The sequence below is a fragment of the Pempheris klunzingeri genome, chromosome 15 (assembly GCF_042242105.1).
Source record: "Pempheris klunzingeri isolate RE-2024b chromosome 15, fPemKlu1.hap1, whole genome shotgun sequence".
In the NCBI taxonomy this organism is placed as follows: domain Eukaryota; kingdom Metazoa; phylum Chordata; class Actinopteri; order Acropomatiformes; family Pempheridae; genus Pempheris; species Pempheris klunzingeri.
The window spans coordinates 8,197,865-8,216,134 of record NC_092026.1 but is presented as its reverse complement, the minus strand read 5'-3'; the positions used below and the strand labels follow the sequence as shown (position 1 = coordinate 8,216,134).

General features: G+C 40.9%; 1 protein-coding gene across 1 annotated transcript; it reads left to right on the top strand.

Moving 5' to 3' along the window:
- The first annotated feature begins 1,713 nt into the window (after positions 1-1,713).
- Positions 1,714-17,619, top strand: fgf12a (fibroblast growth factor 12a). The gene is made up of 4 exons (XM_070844390.1): positions 1,714-1,831; positions 6,333-6,436; positions 15,851-16,049; positions 17,504-17,619. Exons 1-4 carry the CDS (start codon positions 1,780-1,782, stop codon positions 17,617-17,619), a joined length of 471 nt encoding a protein of 156 aa, XP_070700491.1. The 5' UTR covers positions 1,714-1,779.
- Positions 17,620-18,270: the final 651 nt, after the last annotated feature.

Sequence of the window (18,270 nt, the reverse complement as noted above, 5' to 3'; positions counted from 1 at the left end):
CATAATTTATCAAAACATGTTGTGAGCCTTGCAAAGTAAGCATTTTCAGTGTCTGAATGTTTGTTTAGGCACTTAAAATGAAACCAAGCACCAATTCCATTGTGACAAAACGCATAATTTGTATCTTTTGTCAAGAGGCAGAGAATAAACAAAGGATTAGTAACATCCAGCATCTGAATTGCTTTCTGATTTCAATGGAGCTTGTCACAAAGTCTCTGCCACTGCAAAAACAGCACATTACAGTTCTGCTGTAGCGTTTGATTATTCAGAGTAAACCTTAAGAAAAATATGACGGTATCAGTTACACATACTCTCTCTATTTTCTTTATCTGCCATTAAAATTAAATCTCAAAGTTTTACCTCCTAGATTTCTTTGTCAAAAGCCACAATCAAGTCTAGTTTAGGCCAATGGAGTCATCTGACTCTGGCCACTGCTTTCATACAAAACCAAAAGACCTGCCGGACATTAGACTGACTGTGGAGACCGCACTCACATTTACCCTCAAATAAACAGTTTTTTATACACTTTTTTTTTCCTGTCAATGCCTGAGGCTGAGAGGCTTTCTTTGCCTCGAGCTAATCCTCATTTCCACCTGCTCCCCTGAAGTGTTGAGTGCTTCGAGCAGCACACTGGCCAGGAGCCAGATGTCACAGTCTCAAATTTGGAGGTCGGTTCAGGGTTATTATAATGAGATAAACTCTAGAAACTTTAGGTCAGTTTCCAATAGGTCAAGACAAAAGCCCATGATCCCTTTGGGGTGAACCTGTTTGCTGTAAAAACTCAGAATATCTCGGAAAAGCAGTGACAATTAACCCAAAATGCACAGTTGCTTCATACCAAATAAAGAAACCATCGGCATGTCAGTGTACATTACAAAGTGATTTTAGAAGGATTTCCAAATGGTTGAAAATCAGTCATTTTCCTGTACTAGATATAGTAAGACATGAGAAAGTAACAACATTTCCATTGATTTTCTTGCCACGGCGTTCTCATTGTAAAGGCCTTCCAGTCAAACTGTTTTACCCTATTTTGGGATTTTATGGTACAGCAGATGACTCATTACAAACTGTCCATCATAGCCACATTGATATTCAACAGCTGGTAAGAGTTAAATAAAGGACTGAAGTTGTTCTAGTGCTGTAAGTTTTTTTTTGTTAGCAGACGACTGCGGAGGCTGGATTGTGCCACAAGCACAATAAGACCTTTTCAGAGTTCATTATCTAAATAGTTAATTATATCTGAGTATTTAATTGATATATGTAGAGATTCACATCATAAAGTGATTCATTGATTTTGTATCTAATTTATGTAATTCAAAAGGACTTAAGTTATCTGACAGGAAGGCACACCAGTAAATGCAATTTAAAGGATGAAAAGTCTATAATTGTTCTAGCGGTACACTCCATCTTCCACAGCCAGGTCTTGTTAAATGAATTAACCACCGTACATTTTATGTTTGTGAAACATTTAGTTGTAAAACATTTCAGCATCTTAAAGTGCTTGATAAGAACATCTGTGAGTGTGCAAACACTCAGCTGAAGGCCGAGATATCAACTCTTTTGTGTGTGTTTGCCGCAGTTATGAGAATGTTGTTCTGACATATTCTTGGTGGGGATGGGGCTTTGGTTTGGCCGACGATCTGTGTGTACGCGTGTGTGTGCTATGTATGTATGTATGTGTGTGTGTGTGTGTGTGTGTGTATGTGTGTGTGTGTTTCAGAGCCGCAGCTGAAAGGCATCGTGACACGACTGTTCAGCCAGCAGGGCTTCTACCTGCAGATGCAGCCGGATGGAACCATCGACGGCAGCAAGGACGAGAACAGCGACAACAGTGAGTGGGGCACTTATGGATGCTACAGCTTCCTGCATAAAAATTTTAATGCCAATGAGCCACTTGGTTATATAATATATTACCACATTTTTCATGCATATTTCTCATTTTTAATTCTTATATAACTGGTGTCAGCCTGAAGCACTCCAAAATTAGTTTTAGATGCCCTCAATGAATTGGATTATCACTAGAAAAAAAACCTACAATTTCAAAGGGAACTATTCACCAAATTCCACAAGGCAGAATGCCCTCTTTTCTGCATCTGGTTATGCAATAGTGTGCATGAGATATGTGTAGACATAAATGTGACCAACTCAGATGGTTTATGAATTCTTATACAGGTTTCGCAAAAGTACGCGACTTTCATGGTATGCAAATACAATATTTATGGGACATCTTGTATTAAAATTTCTCCCCCTAAGTGAAATTAATTCCAAGATCACTACCCTGGTCTCTCTAAGTAAACCATTTCTACTGTGTACACTGCAAGTGTCACATTGTTTTGATTGATTCAGCCTTGAGGCATGTTTGATTACCACAGCAGAAATTCCTTCCTGGAAAAACCCATCGCATGAAACAGCGGTAGCCCCACAGCTTCATTCCTTGTCACAAAGATCCTTCCCCATGCTGCTTCTTTGCAATATCTCACCGCAATCGACTTTCCATAGTGGACTACCGTTGGATAAATAGTCTCCAGGGTAAAGTCCCCTAAAGCCTACACACCCCTTTCTGTCCTCACAGGAACAGAAAATGGGAAAATCAGTAGAGTCTGTGGAGAGTCTTCTACATTAAAACATATAGGCTTTTGTAGCAGATTCCTATGGGAAGTGACGGATCAGGGAAGAGATATATGTCAGTGGAGAGTGGTCGCCAAAGCGATAATGACGACACACCCAGTCTGGAGTGAAGCCAGACAGGAAACCAATCATGACCTTTCTTTTCTAAAACATTCTGCCAATCTTAAAGGAGGCCAGAGCCAAAGCTGCTGGACAGGGGCAGTCATGCAGTTAAAAGAACGGTCTCTCTCTGTCACCTTTTGTATTTTATGTTGAGATAGATCTCCGGTGAGAGCTACTTATAGCATAAATGAAGGGTTTTCATAACAAAAAGGATTACCGCACGTGAGGAAAGAAACATCCACGTAATCTATCTCCTTTGTGCACCTTGAACACATTGCTGTTTTTCTGGAGCCTCCATTGTGTTCTAAAGGTTTTGGCTGATGAGGTTTTTGTTGTAGGTGAGGGTTTCCCCACTTCTAGATAATCCTCTTGTTAAGCAGTCCTTCTGGCCCAGGGATGGTGGAATGCAGTGAATAATTCAGCCAGAGGAAACTAAAAATACCACCTTCACCATTTGTACCCAATGAATAATTCTCTATATGAGATACCTCAAGCTCCGAGGCAGTCCAAAGGAAGATACAGTAAGAGAGCAGAGGGCGGGAGGAGGTGCAGTGAGAGGAATTTGAAATGTTTAGACTAGAAAGATGGAGACAGAAAGAGTAAAAGACAAAGAGGGAGTGATTAAGAGAGATAGGAATGGACGTAGAAGATTTGGTATTCAGATCTTGGTCTGAACTATTGATCGCCCGGCTGGATTATTAGAATAATAGATTAGCCTCTCTCTTGAACCACGCCACCCTCTGACCTGCAGCATCCTGATCAGCAGCAGATGGAATACAGTAATTTATTGTCAGGGGGAGGTTCAGTGAAACCGATGGGATTGAGGAGCATGATGCCGCCTGCATACTAGGTGTGACCTGAGCCAAGAGTGTGTTTTCGATCCCATTTTTCATTATTTGCTATATTTCTGCGTTGAATGACAACAAGTGCTGAGACAAGGACACAACAGGACAGCAAAGTAGTTTTAGCGAGTACAATGCGAAAAAAAAAAAAATGGAATTCTGCTTTAATAAAGTCATAGGCTACCAAAATTATTCAGTAAATTGTGAGAACTAATAGAATAAAAAAAATTGTCACTGCAATACATAAAACCGCTTTAGTGGTAAGCATGGCTGACTGGAGGAGTTACGCTTAACTAACTGCAAGGGCTGTGAAACACCATTCAATTAATTAACACCCATGTTCAAATTTGAGCCGTTATTAATTTGATTGTCATCAGTTGATCGCCTGCAGTAATTATCTGCATACACTGAAGCTGCAGAAAGATATTGCTGGTTATGAGACACCTGCGGTATCAGGCATTCACACTCCATCTGTCTCCGGCGCTCTTGGTTGATGGATAGGATGAGGCAAGACTTTTTTATTAGTTGACGACCCAGCTGGTAATTTCAAGCACTTGGCATGGAGAAGGAGTGTCGCCAAAACTGAGTTAAAGACGTTATATATATAATTATAACACACTATATTAAACACTATATATAAGAACACAGACTAACACGCCTGTCCTATATTCACACCAGCTCTCCCATCTTTGGATTTGCCCTTCTCTCTGGGTTTGGAGATGTGCCCTTGGCATTTGAAGTTTGGCTCAGTGTCTCTCTAAACCTTTTTTCTGCAGGGTTTATTTCCTGCTGTGACAGTATCCCTCACATCAAATGCACTTCCTTAAGCCTACCTGCAGGATTTGCTTGTAGCCGATTACTGCTCCACTGGAAGACTTGCCATTTCAAGGATTTTGCCTCATTGGATTGTTTGAACCCATTTTGTGTGGCCTTTTGACTATAGAAGATCCCTGAAATTCTCTTAACTCTGTCCCTGCACCGGCCCAGCTGCTCTCTTTTCTCTGTGAGAGATAGGATTGAGGTTATTAAGGAAGAGGAATCGCCTCCAGAATAGTCATCAGGTACTCTAACAGCAGTCAGTGCAGCTGTAATTATGGAATCCATCAACTGCTGGAGCTCCAAATAGAAAAGCCGGACATTTAGAAGGTAGCTGAATGACAGCCTCTGTCAGTTGTGTAATATTTTGGCAGCAAATGAGTGCAGCCACAGTGGATCATAATTATAGCAAAATAGTGAAGTAGCACGCCATGTTTTGTGTCTCTTTTCCTCTCCCTATTCAAGCCAAGCTATTATACTGAATCTTTTTGAGGGGACTCCATTTCAAGTATGTCTGCTCAGAAGAAACTAGAATATTTTGATAGATGGAGGTGCTCTGAGGCGGAACACTCCTGGGATTTAGTCATACGTGACAGAGCTGTGGACGGTGGCTCTGAGAAACACTGCCAGTCATCGGAGCGACAGAGGCAGCGGCCATGAAAGGCAAATGGAAAGAGGAGCGAGGGAGCAGGCAGAGGAGAAGGAGAAAGTTACAATAGAAAATCAGAAAGAAAGAAATGATGGGGAAAAAAAGAGATGTGAGAAACATAATTCAAGGTGCTAATGGTCTCGCATTGTGCTCTCAAGGGTATATGTAACTGTAAGAGTGGCCACTGTGTATCACCCGTACCAGTGGCCTGAGGGCAGAGTTAAAGCATTGGCAGGCGAAAGCAGCACGTCGATATTTATTGAGTGAAATTGAATCTGCTCGGAGGACAGACCCGTGTTGGCACGTCTCCTCTTGTCCCTGCCAGATTTATCTGATAGTCCCCATCGTCACTTGCAGAACAATCATCCCAACAATACAGGGTGGCCTGCAGTACGTAAAGAGTGTCCTCACACTCTCACCAGACCAAAGTCACAGTTTAGTCCTCTGACTGGCCATAGTTGACTGTTACGTGGTTCTTTTGAAATATTATAACCAGGTGCCATCTGGGCGGGGCACCAATCAGCATTCAGTATTAGTTCAATGAAAATGTGAGAGGAGCTGTGGGGTTGTTTGCTCACGTTTCAGGGTCACCGTCAACCAAATCCGGTCAATATGCATCCACACAGTCCTGATGAAGCAAGATCGGTGCTTAATGAATTATACTAAAGTGTTTTTTTCCCCAAACTTTAACTCTCTTGGTTCATTATTTAATCATGAATATTTGATGTTGCAGAGAAATGCTTTGAAATCATATTTTCAGGGGCTTTAAGAGTCGCACATTTGATTGATACCTGTTTCTCTTGTGATCTCAGATGTAAACTACATTCGTTCAAACCTGAGCTCTTGCATTCAGAAGTCATATAAATGTGGTGTGAAATTGCTTCCCTTGTGTCATCCTATGCTACTTCAGCATGTAATTTCAGGTGATCAAACATGTTTCCCGATGGGTTAAGAATTTTCATTGGATCGTTGGATGCTGTGCCATCTGCTTTGCAGCATTTCAGTTGTCTGCCACCAGACGGTTTTCGACTTGTGCTTTAGCATTAATGCTTCACTGTCACACTGAGGTGTGTCAGTGTTCCCAATGTCCATGTCCTGTGCTGCTCACTTTACTGCTGACAGATAGCCAAAGAACAGAGATCAGAGGCTGTCATGTCTACAAGAGTTAAGTGAAAACTCAATTGTCCTATTCTGTCCTTTCTGTCTGATGTCTTTCTTTTGCCTCGGCCTCTTTGTATCTGTCCGTCTGGCCCTCTCTCCCTCCCTCCCCCTCCCTCACTCTGTCTGCTCTGCAGCCCTGTTTAATCTTATTCCTGTGGGTCTGAGAGTGGTGGCCATCCAGGGAGTGAAGAGTGGCTTCTACATTGCCATGAATGGCGAGGGCATGCTCTACAGCTCGGTAAGAAACAACCCCTTGTGCCAGTCACATTGATAGGTTGTGCACCTGTGTGTGTATGTGTGTGTGTTACCAGCATGTGTATTTGTTCATTTACACGTGTTGTGTTTTGTTCAGTTTGTTGTCTCTTTTAATATCCCACTGCAGCAAAGACTCAGCCCTTCCAAACCCTTTCATCTCTGCTCTCTTCGAGAGCACTTCTGATGTGCCATTGTGTTGCTGCGCAGCACTTATTCCCCCCTTTGTTGTTGAAGCAGCACCGCGTATGTTTTACATTTAATTTGACATCAACTTCCACGCTCAGCCCTTTTAAAACTTGTTTCTTCTTCTTTTATGGAGTACTAATGGAGGCTCATTATGTAGAAACTCCAAACAGAAAATCCACTGAATTTCATTGTCTTTTGATGTGAATAGTGTTGCTTTGTTCAACTTTCATCCAGTTTTCTATGAAGGATTCTTGTTGTCATGAAAGGAGACCACACTGCAAATACACTCCTTTTATATGAATGCAATCTGAGCTGTGAAATCCTTTCACTCATTTCTCTTATACATCTTTTTTTTCAGGAATTGCAACAAAATGTCATTTTTTTACATTAGCCAAATGCACTGCATGATTATTAAAGTGCTGCACTCGCCTTGTAAAAAGGGGAACTATCTCACCACATTAGTAGAAATACTGCTTTGGGTTAAAAAAAAAAAGAAAAAAAAGCAATTTCAACACTCAGTGGGGGAGTAAATATTGTGAAGATGGATATTTAATTTGCAGTGTAAGATATGAGAAGCATATAGGCTAGTGTGGGTAGCAGATGCGGGGGTGTACACAGTCACAGATGTCAGGTGGAGGAAACACTAAGTCGTAGCTGTTGCAATGAGGACAAAGTGGTTCTGGAGCACGTTTGTGGAAATGAGCTGCAGTGGGAGAGAGTGTGTCTGAGAGAGAGCAAGAGAGAAATGGGATGGGGGCATGGGCAGAGATATAGAGACAGGAAGATATCCCTAGTTGGCATGGTTATATAACCTCCAGTCTCATGGTTTTTAATCCAGTTGAAGATAGTGTTCCAGAAGAAAGGGGGGGATGTGTTACTCACAAACCTCCGCTGAGGCACTTTGTGACGTGTGTGTCTTACAGCCAGACAGCGATGATAAATGACTGGCATTAGCTGGAATTCACAAACTGCCCATCAAACTTTTTCTTTCTCAAAATACTCATAAATATCCTTGAAGGACACAGTGAAACAAGGATCCGTCATTTTGCAACTTTCATTTATAGATAACGGAGCTGTTTTACTGCGAGAAAGAGAGGGAGACAAACACATATTTTGATATAGACCAGATAAATGGTGTACATGATATATTTGTTTTAGAATGTGCAAAGTCTAGTAAATTCAGTGCCATTATATCAGAAGAGCATGCATTCTCACTCAGTACAACTTCAGCACAACTCAGCGCCTCGACAGATGTATGAGCACTCGCAAGTTCAGAGAAGGACGTAGAATAAATGCGCAGGCTGTTCTGACTCACTCAGGTAGACGGATTCATTCATAACTAAAGGCTCATAAACAAGAACACAATTCACAGCCCTACTATGAGTTTTGTAATAACCCTCCACCCACCTATCTGCGTCTAATTAAAGTTTAATCGCGCCCAGACAGCAAACTTTTAATTTATTAAATGGAATCCAAGTCGGGGGTACTGTATGAACTCCCACACACGCCCACATGTGATGAAATCATCATTTTAAAGTGCATGATTATTGTTAACTACAAGTGATTCAGTGCTTCAGTGTCAAATGGCAGCAAACATGACGTATGATTTTAATCATCCTTTTTGTGGGCGGGCAACATATTTTTGACCTTTATATCATGTTGTTTGTCGGAGCACAAGGAATTTTTGCAGTAACATTTGAAAGGCCATTTTAATTAAAGCCACAAAGTGAATAAAGTCTCTGGCCATATGGAGGAGGTCCAGTTCTCAGATGTGAAGCATGGGAAATTAGCATGTATTTGTAAGCAGAATGCAAGCGGTAAGCTGGATCACAGGGAGGCTTCTAAGCCTTGGAGAGGCGCAGAGTGCTCATGAGGAGGCTAAATTAACATGCAAACCATAGGATGAAAGCACACACAGCCTATTTCTCTCTCTAATTTCCATTACTTAACAGTCTAATTTACCAATGCAGATTATGTGTGTGATAGACAGTCTGAGAACTTCTTAAGTGTTTCAAGAGGACTGTAAGAGGGAATGTTTCTGTTCTTTATTCACACTTTTATGAGAGCTCTCATGGTGCAATCACAGCTATAAAATAAGTCCTTCACTTTCATTTCTCGTACTTACTCACATTTACTTTTATTATTATTTGTTCAGGTCTTTATCCTTTCTCCCCGCCTCCCTCTCTTATTTGCTCTTGCTCTCCTCTCTGTTCTTCAAGGTCTCCGTCACCTTTTTGCCTCTCCAAACTATAAAGTTTCTCACTCCTTGTTTTGTTGTCTTGTTTCGTCTTCTTAACATCTGAGAGCAGAGATGCACAGCTCGCTCCCTCGCCCCCCTCCAGGGAGATAATTACTGAGGGATATCCTCCTACGTCTCTAACACTCCCTCCTTTTTCTTCTTCTCTCCCGGTTTCTTTGCACTGTCTCGTTAGGGAGGGAATGCAACCAGCTTCATTCTCTGATTGTTTGAGATGATTCTGACTAGTTGTATTGCAACAGTACTGATCAATTAAGTGAAGCTGACGCAGCCGTGGCTGAGCAGGGTGATAATGCTTGTGCGGAGTGTTTAGTGATGAAGTGAGTGGGGGCTGAGCATCTACAATGAAGAGCTCCCTTCCATTATTTATAACACTTCTCAATATGACCTAGTTTACTGCACAGCAGTAACCACTGTTCTCTCTCTCTCTTCTCTCTCCCCTCTCTTTGCTATGTATGTATGTATGGATGCATTCTATCTATCTATCTATCTATCTATCTATCTATCTATCTATCTATCTATCTATCTATCTATCTATCTATCTATCTATCTATCTATCTATCTATCTATCTATCTATCTATCTATCTATCTATCTATCTATCTATCTATCTATCTATCTATCTATCTATCTATCTATCTATCTATCTATCTATCTATCTATCTATCTATCTATCTATCTAGGCCTCTGAGCTGCTCTTTCTTTAGATCGGTTACTACTTCTTATGTGTCGCAGTAAAACCTTCACTAAAGGCCCCGAGGGACAACAGAGAGGGAGTTGGTGTGGAAGGTCAGGGAGAGCTTCAGATTTTGTGACAAATGACGAAGGGCTTTTGGGAGTAGTGCCCCTGCTCCCTGTCCCAAGTCTTGATCTTTATTTGTCTCTAGAACAAAAAAGTGTTTGTAAGCTTGAATGAAGTGTGTATGTGTTTTTTGGTGCATCAGAGCTGCAGCTTGTCTGGACATTATTATTTCACCTCTTAATCGTTTAGTTTATAAAATGGTAAAAATGCATTTGAGAAGCTGCTAACATCCAGTGTTCCGTGTTTTGATTGATACATTTATTGATTATTTGGTGTGGCACTAGTGCACATGCACCTTTACAAAGTTACATGTGTGTCGTCAGTTCCAATGACAGATAACAGATTGATGTTCTCTCTGTAGGTAAAGAGAGGAAAAAAGAGGAAAAAGGATCAGGAAATGAGTAGTGACAAATACAAAGAGAGAGCGTTTTTTCTCCATGACATGTTGAGCATCAGTATGTGTTTCTGATTTGATTTTAGACATTAATCAACAATGTCCTCTCCAGAGAGAGTTAAGGACAGACAGAACAGAGCCTTGTTTAAAAGTGATTGACTTTCAGAGTGAGACAGAGAAAAAGATAAACAGGGAGGGGAGGAGAGGGACAGAAACAGCGAGAAAGAGAGTTTTTCAGTTTAAGTAATGTCTAGACAATCCCTGACCTGAATCTCTCCCAGAATAATAATGAGCTCTCCGGGAGTTCCATGGCAGGCCTGGGATTCTCGCAAGGGCTAAATCTCCCTGATACACCAGTGGCTCAGGCCCATATTTAAATGGAGGTCCCCTCATATCCGCCGCACCTTTATCCAAAGTCAAAGGACGCCTGTCGGCAGCAGCAGGGCTCCTTAATGCAGAGTCTCTGCCTCTGCCTCCCCCCTCAGATGGAGCCGGTACCTGATTTGGGTACAGGATGCGTTCAACCCAGTTCTGTTGGCAACCCAGTTTCATATTTATTACATCTTGCTCTCTTACTTTGTGTTTCATTTCATTTTTCCTGCACCTGCACTCCCACCACCCACTCACCACCCACCTCCACCATCACCACCTCCCACAAGCACCCAACACACAATCGCACAGATCACCTCTCTCATATCTGTTTAAGTGTTCTGTGTCATCTGGGATTTTTTTGTTGTGTTTGTTGTGTTTGACATTGTGTGGTGGCAGGGTCCCGATATCCGGAAATCTAGAGAAACAAATGACACCCACTGGTACAAAATGATGGCTGACAGGAAGATAAGACTCATGGTAGAACAGAATTACAGTGGGGCGGCTTGCTGGGGATCTTTGCTGCATGTCATACCCCCCTTTCTTCTGGAATTACATTCAGCATTTCTCTCCCAAACGTGGACATAAAACATTTTGAAACCTGCATTGCTTACATCATGTTTATACTAGCTGTCATAATTCTTGTTCTCCAGCTTTTGTGGGTGCATTGCTGTGTTTCTTTGGTCATTAGCACCACAACTATTCATCAGTAGAATAGCTTGAGGTTGTCATATACTCCACACTTCATTTATTGAAGTAACTCCCAGTTGTCATCACATTGGTTAATTTCTATGCAGGTCTAGCTAGAAACTAATGTTACAATGTCCCTAAAATTGTTAGCTACTTTTCTCTGGATCTTGTTTCACTTTGTGTTGCATCACCCGCATGCTTGTGTGTGCGCTTGTCGAGCCGGAAAACGTCAAATCATTGCCCCATTATTTTGTTGTCCAAGATCTGTGCCTGTAGAATTACATCTGTCTGTTAAGTAAGTAAGTAACTTTATTTATATAAAGCACCTTTCAAGACCAGAGACGTCACAAAGTGCTTCACAAGGTAAAATATACATACAGACATAAAGCACAATGACACCGTAAATCGAAATACGTAATTACAAAACGGAAAAAAATTGACACAAAGGCCGGTCTTTTCAAAACTACTACTACTCTAGATCAGCGTTCACAGATCTATAGTAGTCCTGTAGACGTTGTGGTAAAATCAGCTGGCAATCTTTGGTAAAAATTCATGTCAACTATTCTGTGCTGAAGCTGCTAAAACATTTATATTCTGTCCACAGTTTCATGGTGTTTTTTCACCAGATCTCATGTGGACCTCCGTGTTTATTTATACTTAGCTCCCTTCAGAGCCCTCTAATAGCGACGAGTGAGCAGTCTCACGTGCCCAGTTTCACTAACAAGTCCTTTGCCTTTCTCCTTCAGATCACCACAGAATATAAATAGACGTCCTTGTAATCAGTTCACTATCACTATAAGCACAGCCCTGAAATGTGGCACGTCTTTTTTTTTAATTTTCCTCGTTTTGCGGCTTTAACAACTTTGGCTGATTATGTATTCCTGGCAGAGAAGGTGACAGGGCAAACCTGTTGCCATGCATTTTAATGTATGACAGCAAGTGTGTTGCCCATTAGCCAATGTGAATTTCTGTGCTTTTCCTTCCGCCGTGTGGTTCTCTGGTTCACGTGTGTCCATTAAGGGGATCTCATTAATCAGGAGAGGCACCGAACCCATCTCTTCACCTCATTTTTCCACTCAGTCATCCACAAACAAGGTACTCTGTCAAAGACTTCAAAGTCACTTACATTCCACCCCTATCATTCCCAAGCCGCAGCCAGGGTGCTTTCTAAACTGCTCCAAGCCTTTTCATAGACAGTAACAGAGTGTTGTCCTTGTGGACAAACTTGGAGGGGATTCTACAATGTGTCAGCAAAGCAAAGTGGCTGATTGTGAAGGGTATGATAGTGGGGCGCACTTACGTGTTTCTGTGGGCGAGTCTGTGTGCGTGCTTGGCCTGATGAAGAAGAGACGAAGCCTGCTGGTGTGTAATGTATCACTGTCTGCCTCCTGCCCACTCAAACACATATGTTCACACACAAACACACATGCAGCCAGACAAGCACGACGTGACCCCCACTGCCCCAACAGCGAGAGAGATGTCTGCTGTTTGACAGTGTGTCAGCGGGCCCAGATAAACTCGGCCGCCAGCTCTCCACAGAGCTTGTCCTGCCTCCTGCTGACCAGCGAGACATTTCTACACTGCCAACCATGTGACCTCACCTTCCCAGAGTCCTTTACTCAGCCTGCTATGTGCTGCTGTGTCTTAAAATGGATGGTCATAGACTGTGACTTATTTCGCTGGACTGTGGCATGCCATGTGAGCTAAGACAGATACACATACGTGCCAAACAGCACTGATGTTGACTGTGGTGGGGACTTTAAAGCTGCACTAATAAATATTTTTACATAAACAGTAGATCAAATAACTACGTGTAATGTGAAAGATGTTGCTTGTAGTGACAAACCCACAGAGAATTATCACCTATCTCTGCAGTTCCAGCTCTGCTCAACTGAGCTTTTTAACATAATTTAACTGAATGTTTTGGTGTTAGGGGCAGCAGCTGTACTGTTTTGATTCACTCTCACAGCTCTCATCAACCATGTTTCCACTTGCAGCAGGCAGCTGTTTTTTAGTGAAAAAGGTCTGATAAATAGACTCTACGCCACCAACAAAGTCAGGGACTAGCTGGTGAACATATTGGAGCATTTACCACCTAAAGAGCCAGATAATTTTCTCTGGAGTTGGTGGAGAGCAAAAACAGAGCTAAAAGGAAAAAATAGTAGACTTAAATTTGTGAGGTGACAGCTTTTAAGGGTCAATTACAAAATTCACAAAGGGTCTAGCTAGAGACAAAAATTTACAAAATTTGCCAAATTTCTGAAATATCTTTCGCTGAGTTTTCTACTTCCAACCCAATATAATGGAAGTCAATCGAATTGAGTTTGTGCTGTTTAAAGCAACATTTTCAAAGTCAGTGCCACCCTTATTTTGAATTATCCACAGACCTCACTGTAAACAGTTTTCACACTCATAATATTTCATCAAGAGAAAGTAGCAATCTGTGTGTTTTTCTGGAAAGACACGATTGTGAAAAATTTTATTTTGCTCATCACAACCATAATCCCCTTAACCTCCATCATATCTGAGCGAGGAGACAGAAAATTCAGACTGATGTCTAAAACCTGAGTAAATAATAACTGCATAAAATAATCAAATACATCTCCATAGGTAGATAGTACAACTGTGAAAATATGCTTTTTTGTCATTTGGGTGACTCAACCATTTAACATATTTTTTCTCAGACTCGCCTTCATTATTTATCCCTCCCTCTCTACCTCTCTCCTCCACACACACACACACACACACAAACACGTAAACAGTCACCTCCAGCGGGAAGCAGAATTGGGCTGTCAGTCAAATGGACAACCTTAAAAGGGCACAGAACCCTGCAGGAGGTATTAATGAATGAATGAAATAAAGCACCGACACACACACACACACACACACACACACACACACACACAGTACAAAACCTGCCCAAAACTGAGACAGCACAACATCCACCAAGCCAGCTGTTCCACATCACCCTCATCTATTTTTGACACACACGACTTCCCTGCCCTTCAAACTGACTGGCGTTAGTTTTTAATTTAGCCTCATGTAGTCAGGAAGCATTCAGACAAGGAGGGCAGAGATGAGGGCTGAGGGTGATGAGGTTTGGCACCCACCCCGTCAGTGCTCGTTAATCAGCTTACCTGCTTTATTAGAGATTTCTTCAAGCGCTAACAAGCATCAAAATTTAAGCCTCATCTCTTACAGTCTTCATTACCAACATGCATCTTAAGCCAACAGTTAATCTCACCTCTAAAACTCAAACCACCAAAACACTTCATTCGTCTCAAAATAAGCTCATTAGAAAGCACACATTGTCAGTCATAGCAAACAACAGGGAGTATTGCATGAATAATGAACTATTACCTTAGAAGTTTGACTTGAATACTGATTTATTGACATAAATCAGTATTTCACTAGAATGACACCTTTTCACTTTATTGAATGTGCTAAAGAATATATAACAAGAGTGGATTAGAATAAATTGCTTTAATGTCTTATTTTTTCTGTCTTTGCATGTAGAAATTTATACTGTACTTTTGTCTCTTTAGTAACAAGACTACTAAAAACAGGACACCTGGGTAGGCTTTCATCTAAAAATGCGATCAGCTGTGTTTGGAATTACTACTCATTTTATTGTAAATGTTCCACTAAGATTTTCTATATTATATTATATTATATTACATTACATTACATTACATTACATTACATTATATTATATATTTCAATATAGTCACTGCAGAAATACGCAAAATTTGACATCATTGTATGTTGAATGTGTTTACAACACTCAAAACGGTGTGTGTGTGGCGTATGAATGAGAAATGGGTTGGATTTGGATCTCGAAAATGTGGTCACTTTGTGTGAAAGCAATGAATAATGATTCACGGTTTGGTACACAGAGACCTGTGTTTCACTGACAGTGTGAAGAGATTTGACAGTTTGACGTCAGTTTTGACCATAGACTCTTAGCATAGACTTTGTTTGAAAAAGTAAATGCACACAGTTTCCTGGACAAATAAAGATTAGTGCCAACATGGTTTTCATTAAAATGAAAAGATCCCCTACATTTTTCTTATGGGGAAGACAGTCAGGAGCACTGTTTGGTCTCTTGAGCTGTCATGGCAACAATCTGGCACTGCACTCAGTCCAGACAGTGTATCTGATATCTGGTTCTCTCCATTATTCCAGTCATCCCTCTCCATCTCCTGTATGTCCCCTTGACTTTCTCCTTGACTTGCAGTGGTGATAATGAAGCAGAGAGATAACAATCTTCCATTGTTCACCATTATTCTAATAAGGCTATCATTCTCATTACTTGGATTTCAAGGATATGTGTGTGTGTCTGTGTGTGTGTTTGTGTGTGTTTGTGTGTGTGTGTGTGTGTTTGTGTGTGTGTCTTTGTGTGAATACAGTATGTTTACTGACCTTGGCAATACACACAAGCTAGCAATGAGAGCCAATATTGGCAGGATGAAACAGACACAGCTTTTTTTTTTTTTTCTTACATGAGACTTCATTAAAATCACCCGTCTGTTTTGTTGCTGGTTATGTCTGCATGTGTCTTTGATATTTATGAGGATACAAAAATTGATTTTGTGTGCGCGCATGCATTGATTCACATGTGCTGTATGCATTCCTTAATATGCAAGACCACAAGCACATACTGTATCGATAGGCCTCACTATATCTCTCTGGTTTTGCAGGAGATGTTCACGCCGGAGTGCAAGTTCAAGGAGTCCGTTTTCGAGAACTACTATGTGATCTACTCGTCCACTGTGTACCGGCAGCAGGAGTCGGGCCGGGCCTGGTTCCTCGGCCTCACAAAGGAGGGACAAGTCATGAAAGGCAACCGAGTCAAGAAGACTAAGCCCTCGTCACACTTTGTGCCCCGGCCCATCGAAGGTATGAGAAAGCTTGTGGAAAAATGTTTTAGGACATCTTTTAGATTGTCTTTTTAAATGTTTGGTTTGTTCCATTTTGTGATTATGCCTGTACTTCTCATTTATTATAAACTGGGTGTACTGTACAGATTATTACTTCCGAAAGCTTCAACAACAAATGTCATATTTTCTATCCATAATGTCATAATGTGGTATGAAAACAAATCATTTAGCTACGGTGTTTAGTCCAATGCAATGGACAATGGATTTTATAGCACATACTATTTCAGATTTGACTAATGTCCAGCTTTGTTTCCATCAACCCAAACCCAGAAAACAATCAAGGACACTGACAAACTGTTTAAAATGTTTCGGTTTGTAAGACAGCGACATATTTCAGATAATACAATGTCCTTTAGCAACAAGGAGCAATGTTACTGTGCATTTACTATGATGGATTACCTATTTGTAGCTATTTTTAATGTTTCTGAAAGCTCCTTTATTAGAATTAATGGAACAGTGGTTGCTCTGAGGATAATAAAAATAAACATTTTATTGTATAGCTTGGAAAAGGTTGGCAGTAATTTAGATTATACACATTTGCAACAGACTAAATTAACCTCTGGTATAGTCCTTTAAATGTACTTGTTTGATATGTACATAAATAATACTGGAATGACAAATACAGGTATAATAGGAGCTGGTGACTGATTAAAGGAACGGTTTAGGAAAGACCCTTATTTGCATTCTTGCTGAGAGTTAGATAAAAAGTTAATACCACTCGTGTTTGTAAATATGAAGCTACAACCAGCAGCTGGTTACCTTTGCATTAACATAACTATAGGAAACAGGGGAAATGGCTAGCCTGGCACCTACCGGCACGTCTAAATCTCTTGTTTAAACTAACCAGACATAACTGGTTATTTAGTGAGATTTGTGGGTGCTGGTGGGTGGTAGGTAGCCCTCCCACATTACTTGTCACTAAGCTAACTAGTTGCTATCTTTAGATTCATATTTAGCGTGGTATCGATCCTCTACAAAACCCACAAAAAAAGCAAATTAGTGTATTTCCCAAAATGTGAAACTATTTTTCTAAGTCTATTGTTTTGTCATGTCAGGCTCACAAAGGCTACCCTCCTTCATTTTGAGCATTTCTTCAGCTATTGTGGGTACAGGTTTATTTTTGAATATTGTGTTTCTACTGAGAGCAGTGTTTCATAGATATTATCATGAAAACTTGTCAGGCAATGTGATAAAAAAAAAAAAAAAAGTGCTGACATCGTCCTAATTCCCATCTTATCCCTTCCTGCCTGGTATAATTATCCCTCCAGCCTCACACCTGACCTTGTCTCTGTCTTCACATCCATCTCTTCAATCTGCTCTCCATTGTCGCCTTTCTGAGCTCCTCCTCTCTTTGTCCTCTCCTCTCCTCTCCTCTCCTCTCCTCTCCCTCCTGTATTTACATTTCCACTACAGTCTGTATGTACAGGGAGCCGTCACTGCATGAGATAGAGGACAAGCACCGCTCCAGGAAGAGCTCAGGGACTCCCACCATGAACGGAGGGAAAGCTGTCAATCAGGACTCCACATAGCAGCAGGGGGAGGGGCTTCCGGCAAGGGGGAGTGGCCTCATCCTGACTCGGGGGGAGGGGCCATAGGAAAACTCAACGCCCCCCAAAATACGCACCACCAAACCCCTCTGAAAAAAAAGAGGGCGTTGCGAAGACAAGGAGCTATTACTGTACACCCAAGACAACAAACAAAACTGAACTCTTGCCTGTGAAAACCTTTTAGATGAATTAATATGATACCAGAGGATATATATATATATTAAAAAAAAACAAAAACATTTTCAATCAGGACTTGACCAACATTTTATGCAAAAAAAAGAGAAAAAGCTGTGATAAACAAACAAAGGAATGGTGGTCTCTCTTCACACAAATACAAATATTTATCATTTCCAATTTATGCTGTGAAAAACAAGCTTTAATACATGTTCAATTTTCATATGTTGATTTCTGTTTTTTAAATGCGATTGCACTCATATGCTTTATTGTGTTATTGTTGTCAGTAATAACTATAACACCATCTTCATTACTAATCTGTTATTATCTGTCACCCAGTTACTATCATAGTTATTCTGGCGTTTATTTGTTTTTGAGGCGGGCAAAAATATTAGTTTAAAAATTACTCTTAAGTTACTTAATTTTCGATTACTTTCCCCCTCACAGTTTGATCTTGAA

Coding starts and splice junctions, on each gene's coding strand:
- fgf12a (XM_070844390.1), top strand. CDS start 1,780: ATGCAGCCGGATGGAACCATCGACGGCAGCAAGGACGAGAACAGCGAC. Junction 1,832..6,332: donor GGACGAGAACAGCGACAACA/GTGAGTGGGGCA, acceptor TCTGCTCTGCAG/CCCTGTTTAATCTTATTCCT. Junction 6,437..15,850: donor AGGGCATGCTCTACAGCTCG/GTAAGAAACAAC, acceptor CTGGTTTTGCAG/GAGATGTTCACGCCGGAGTG.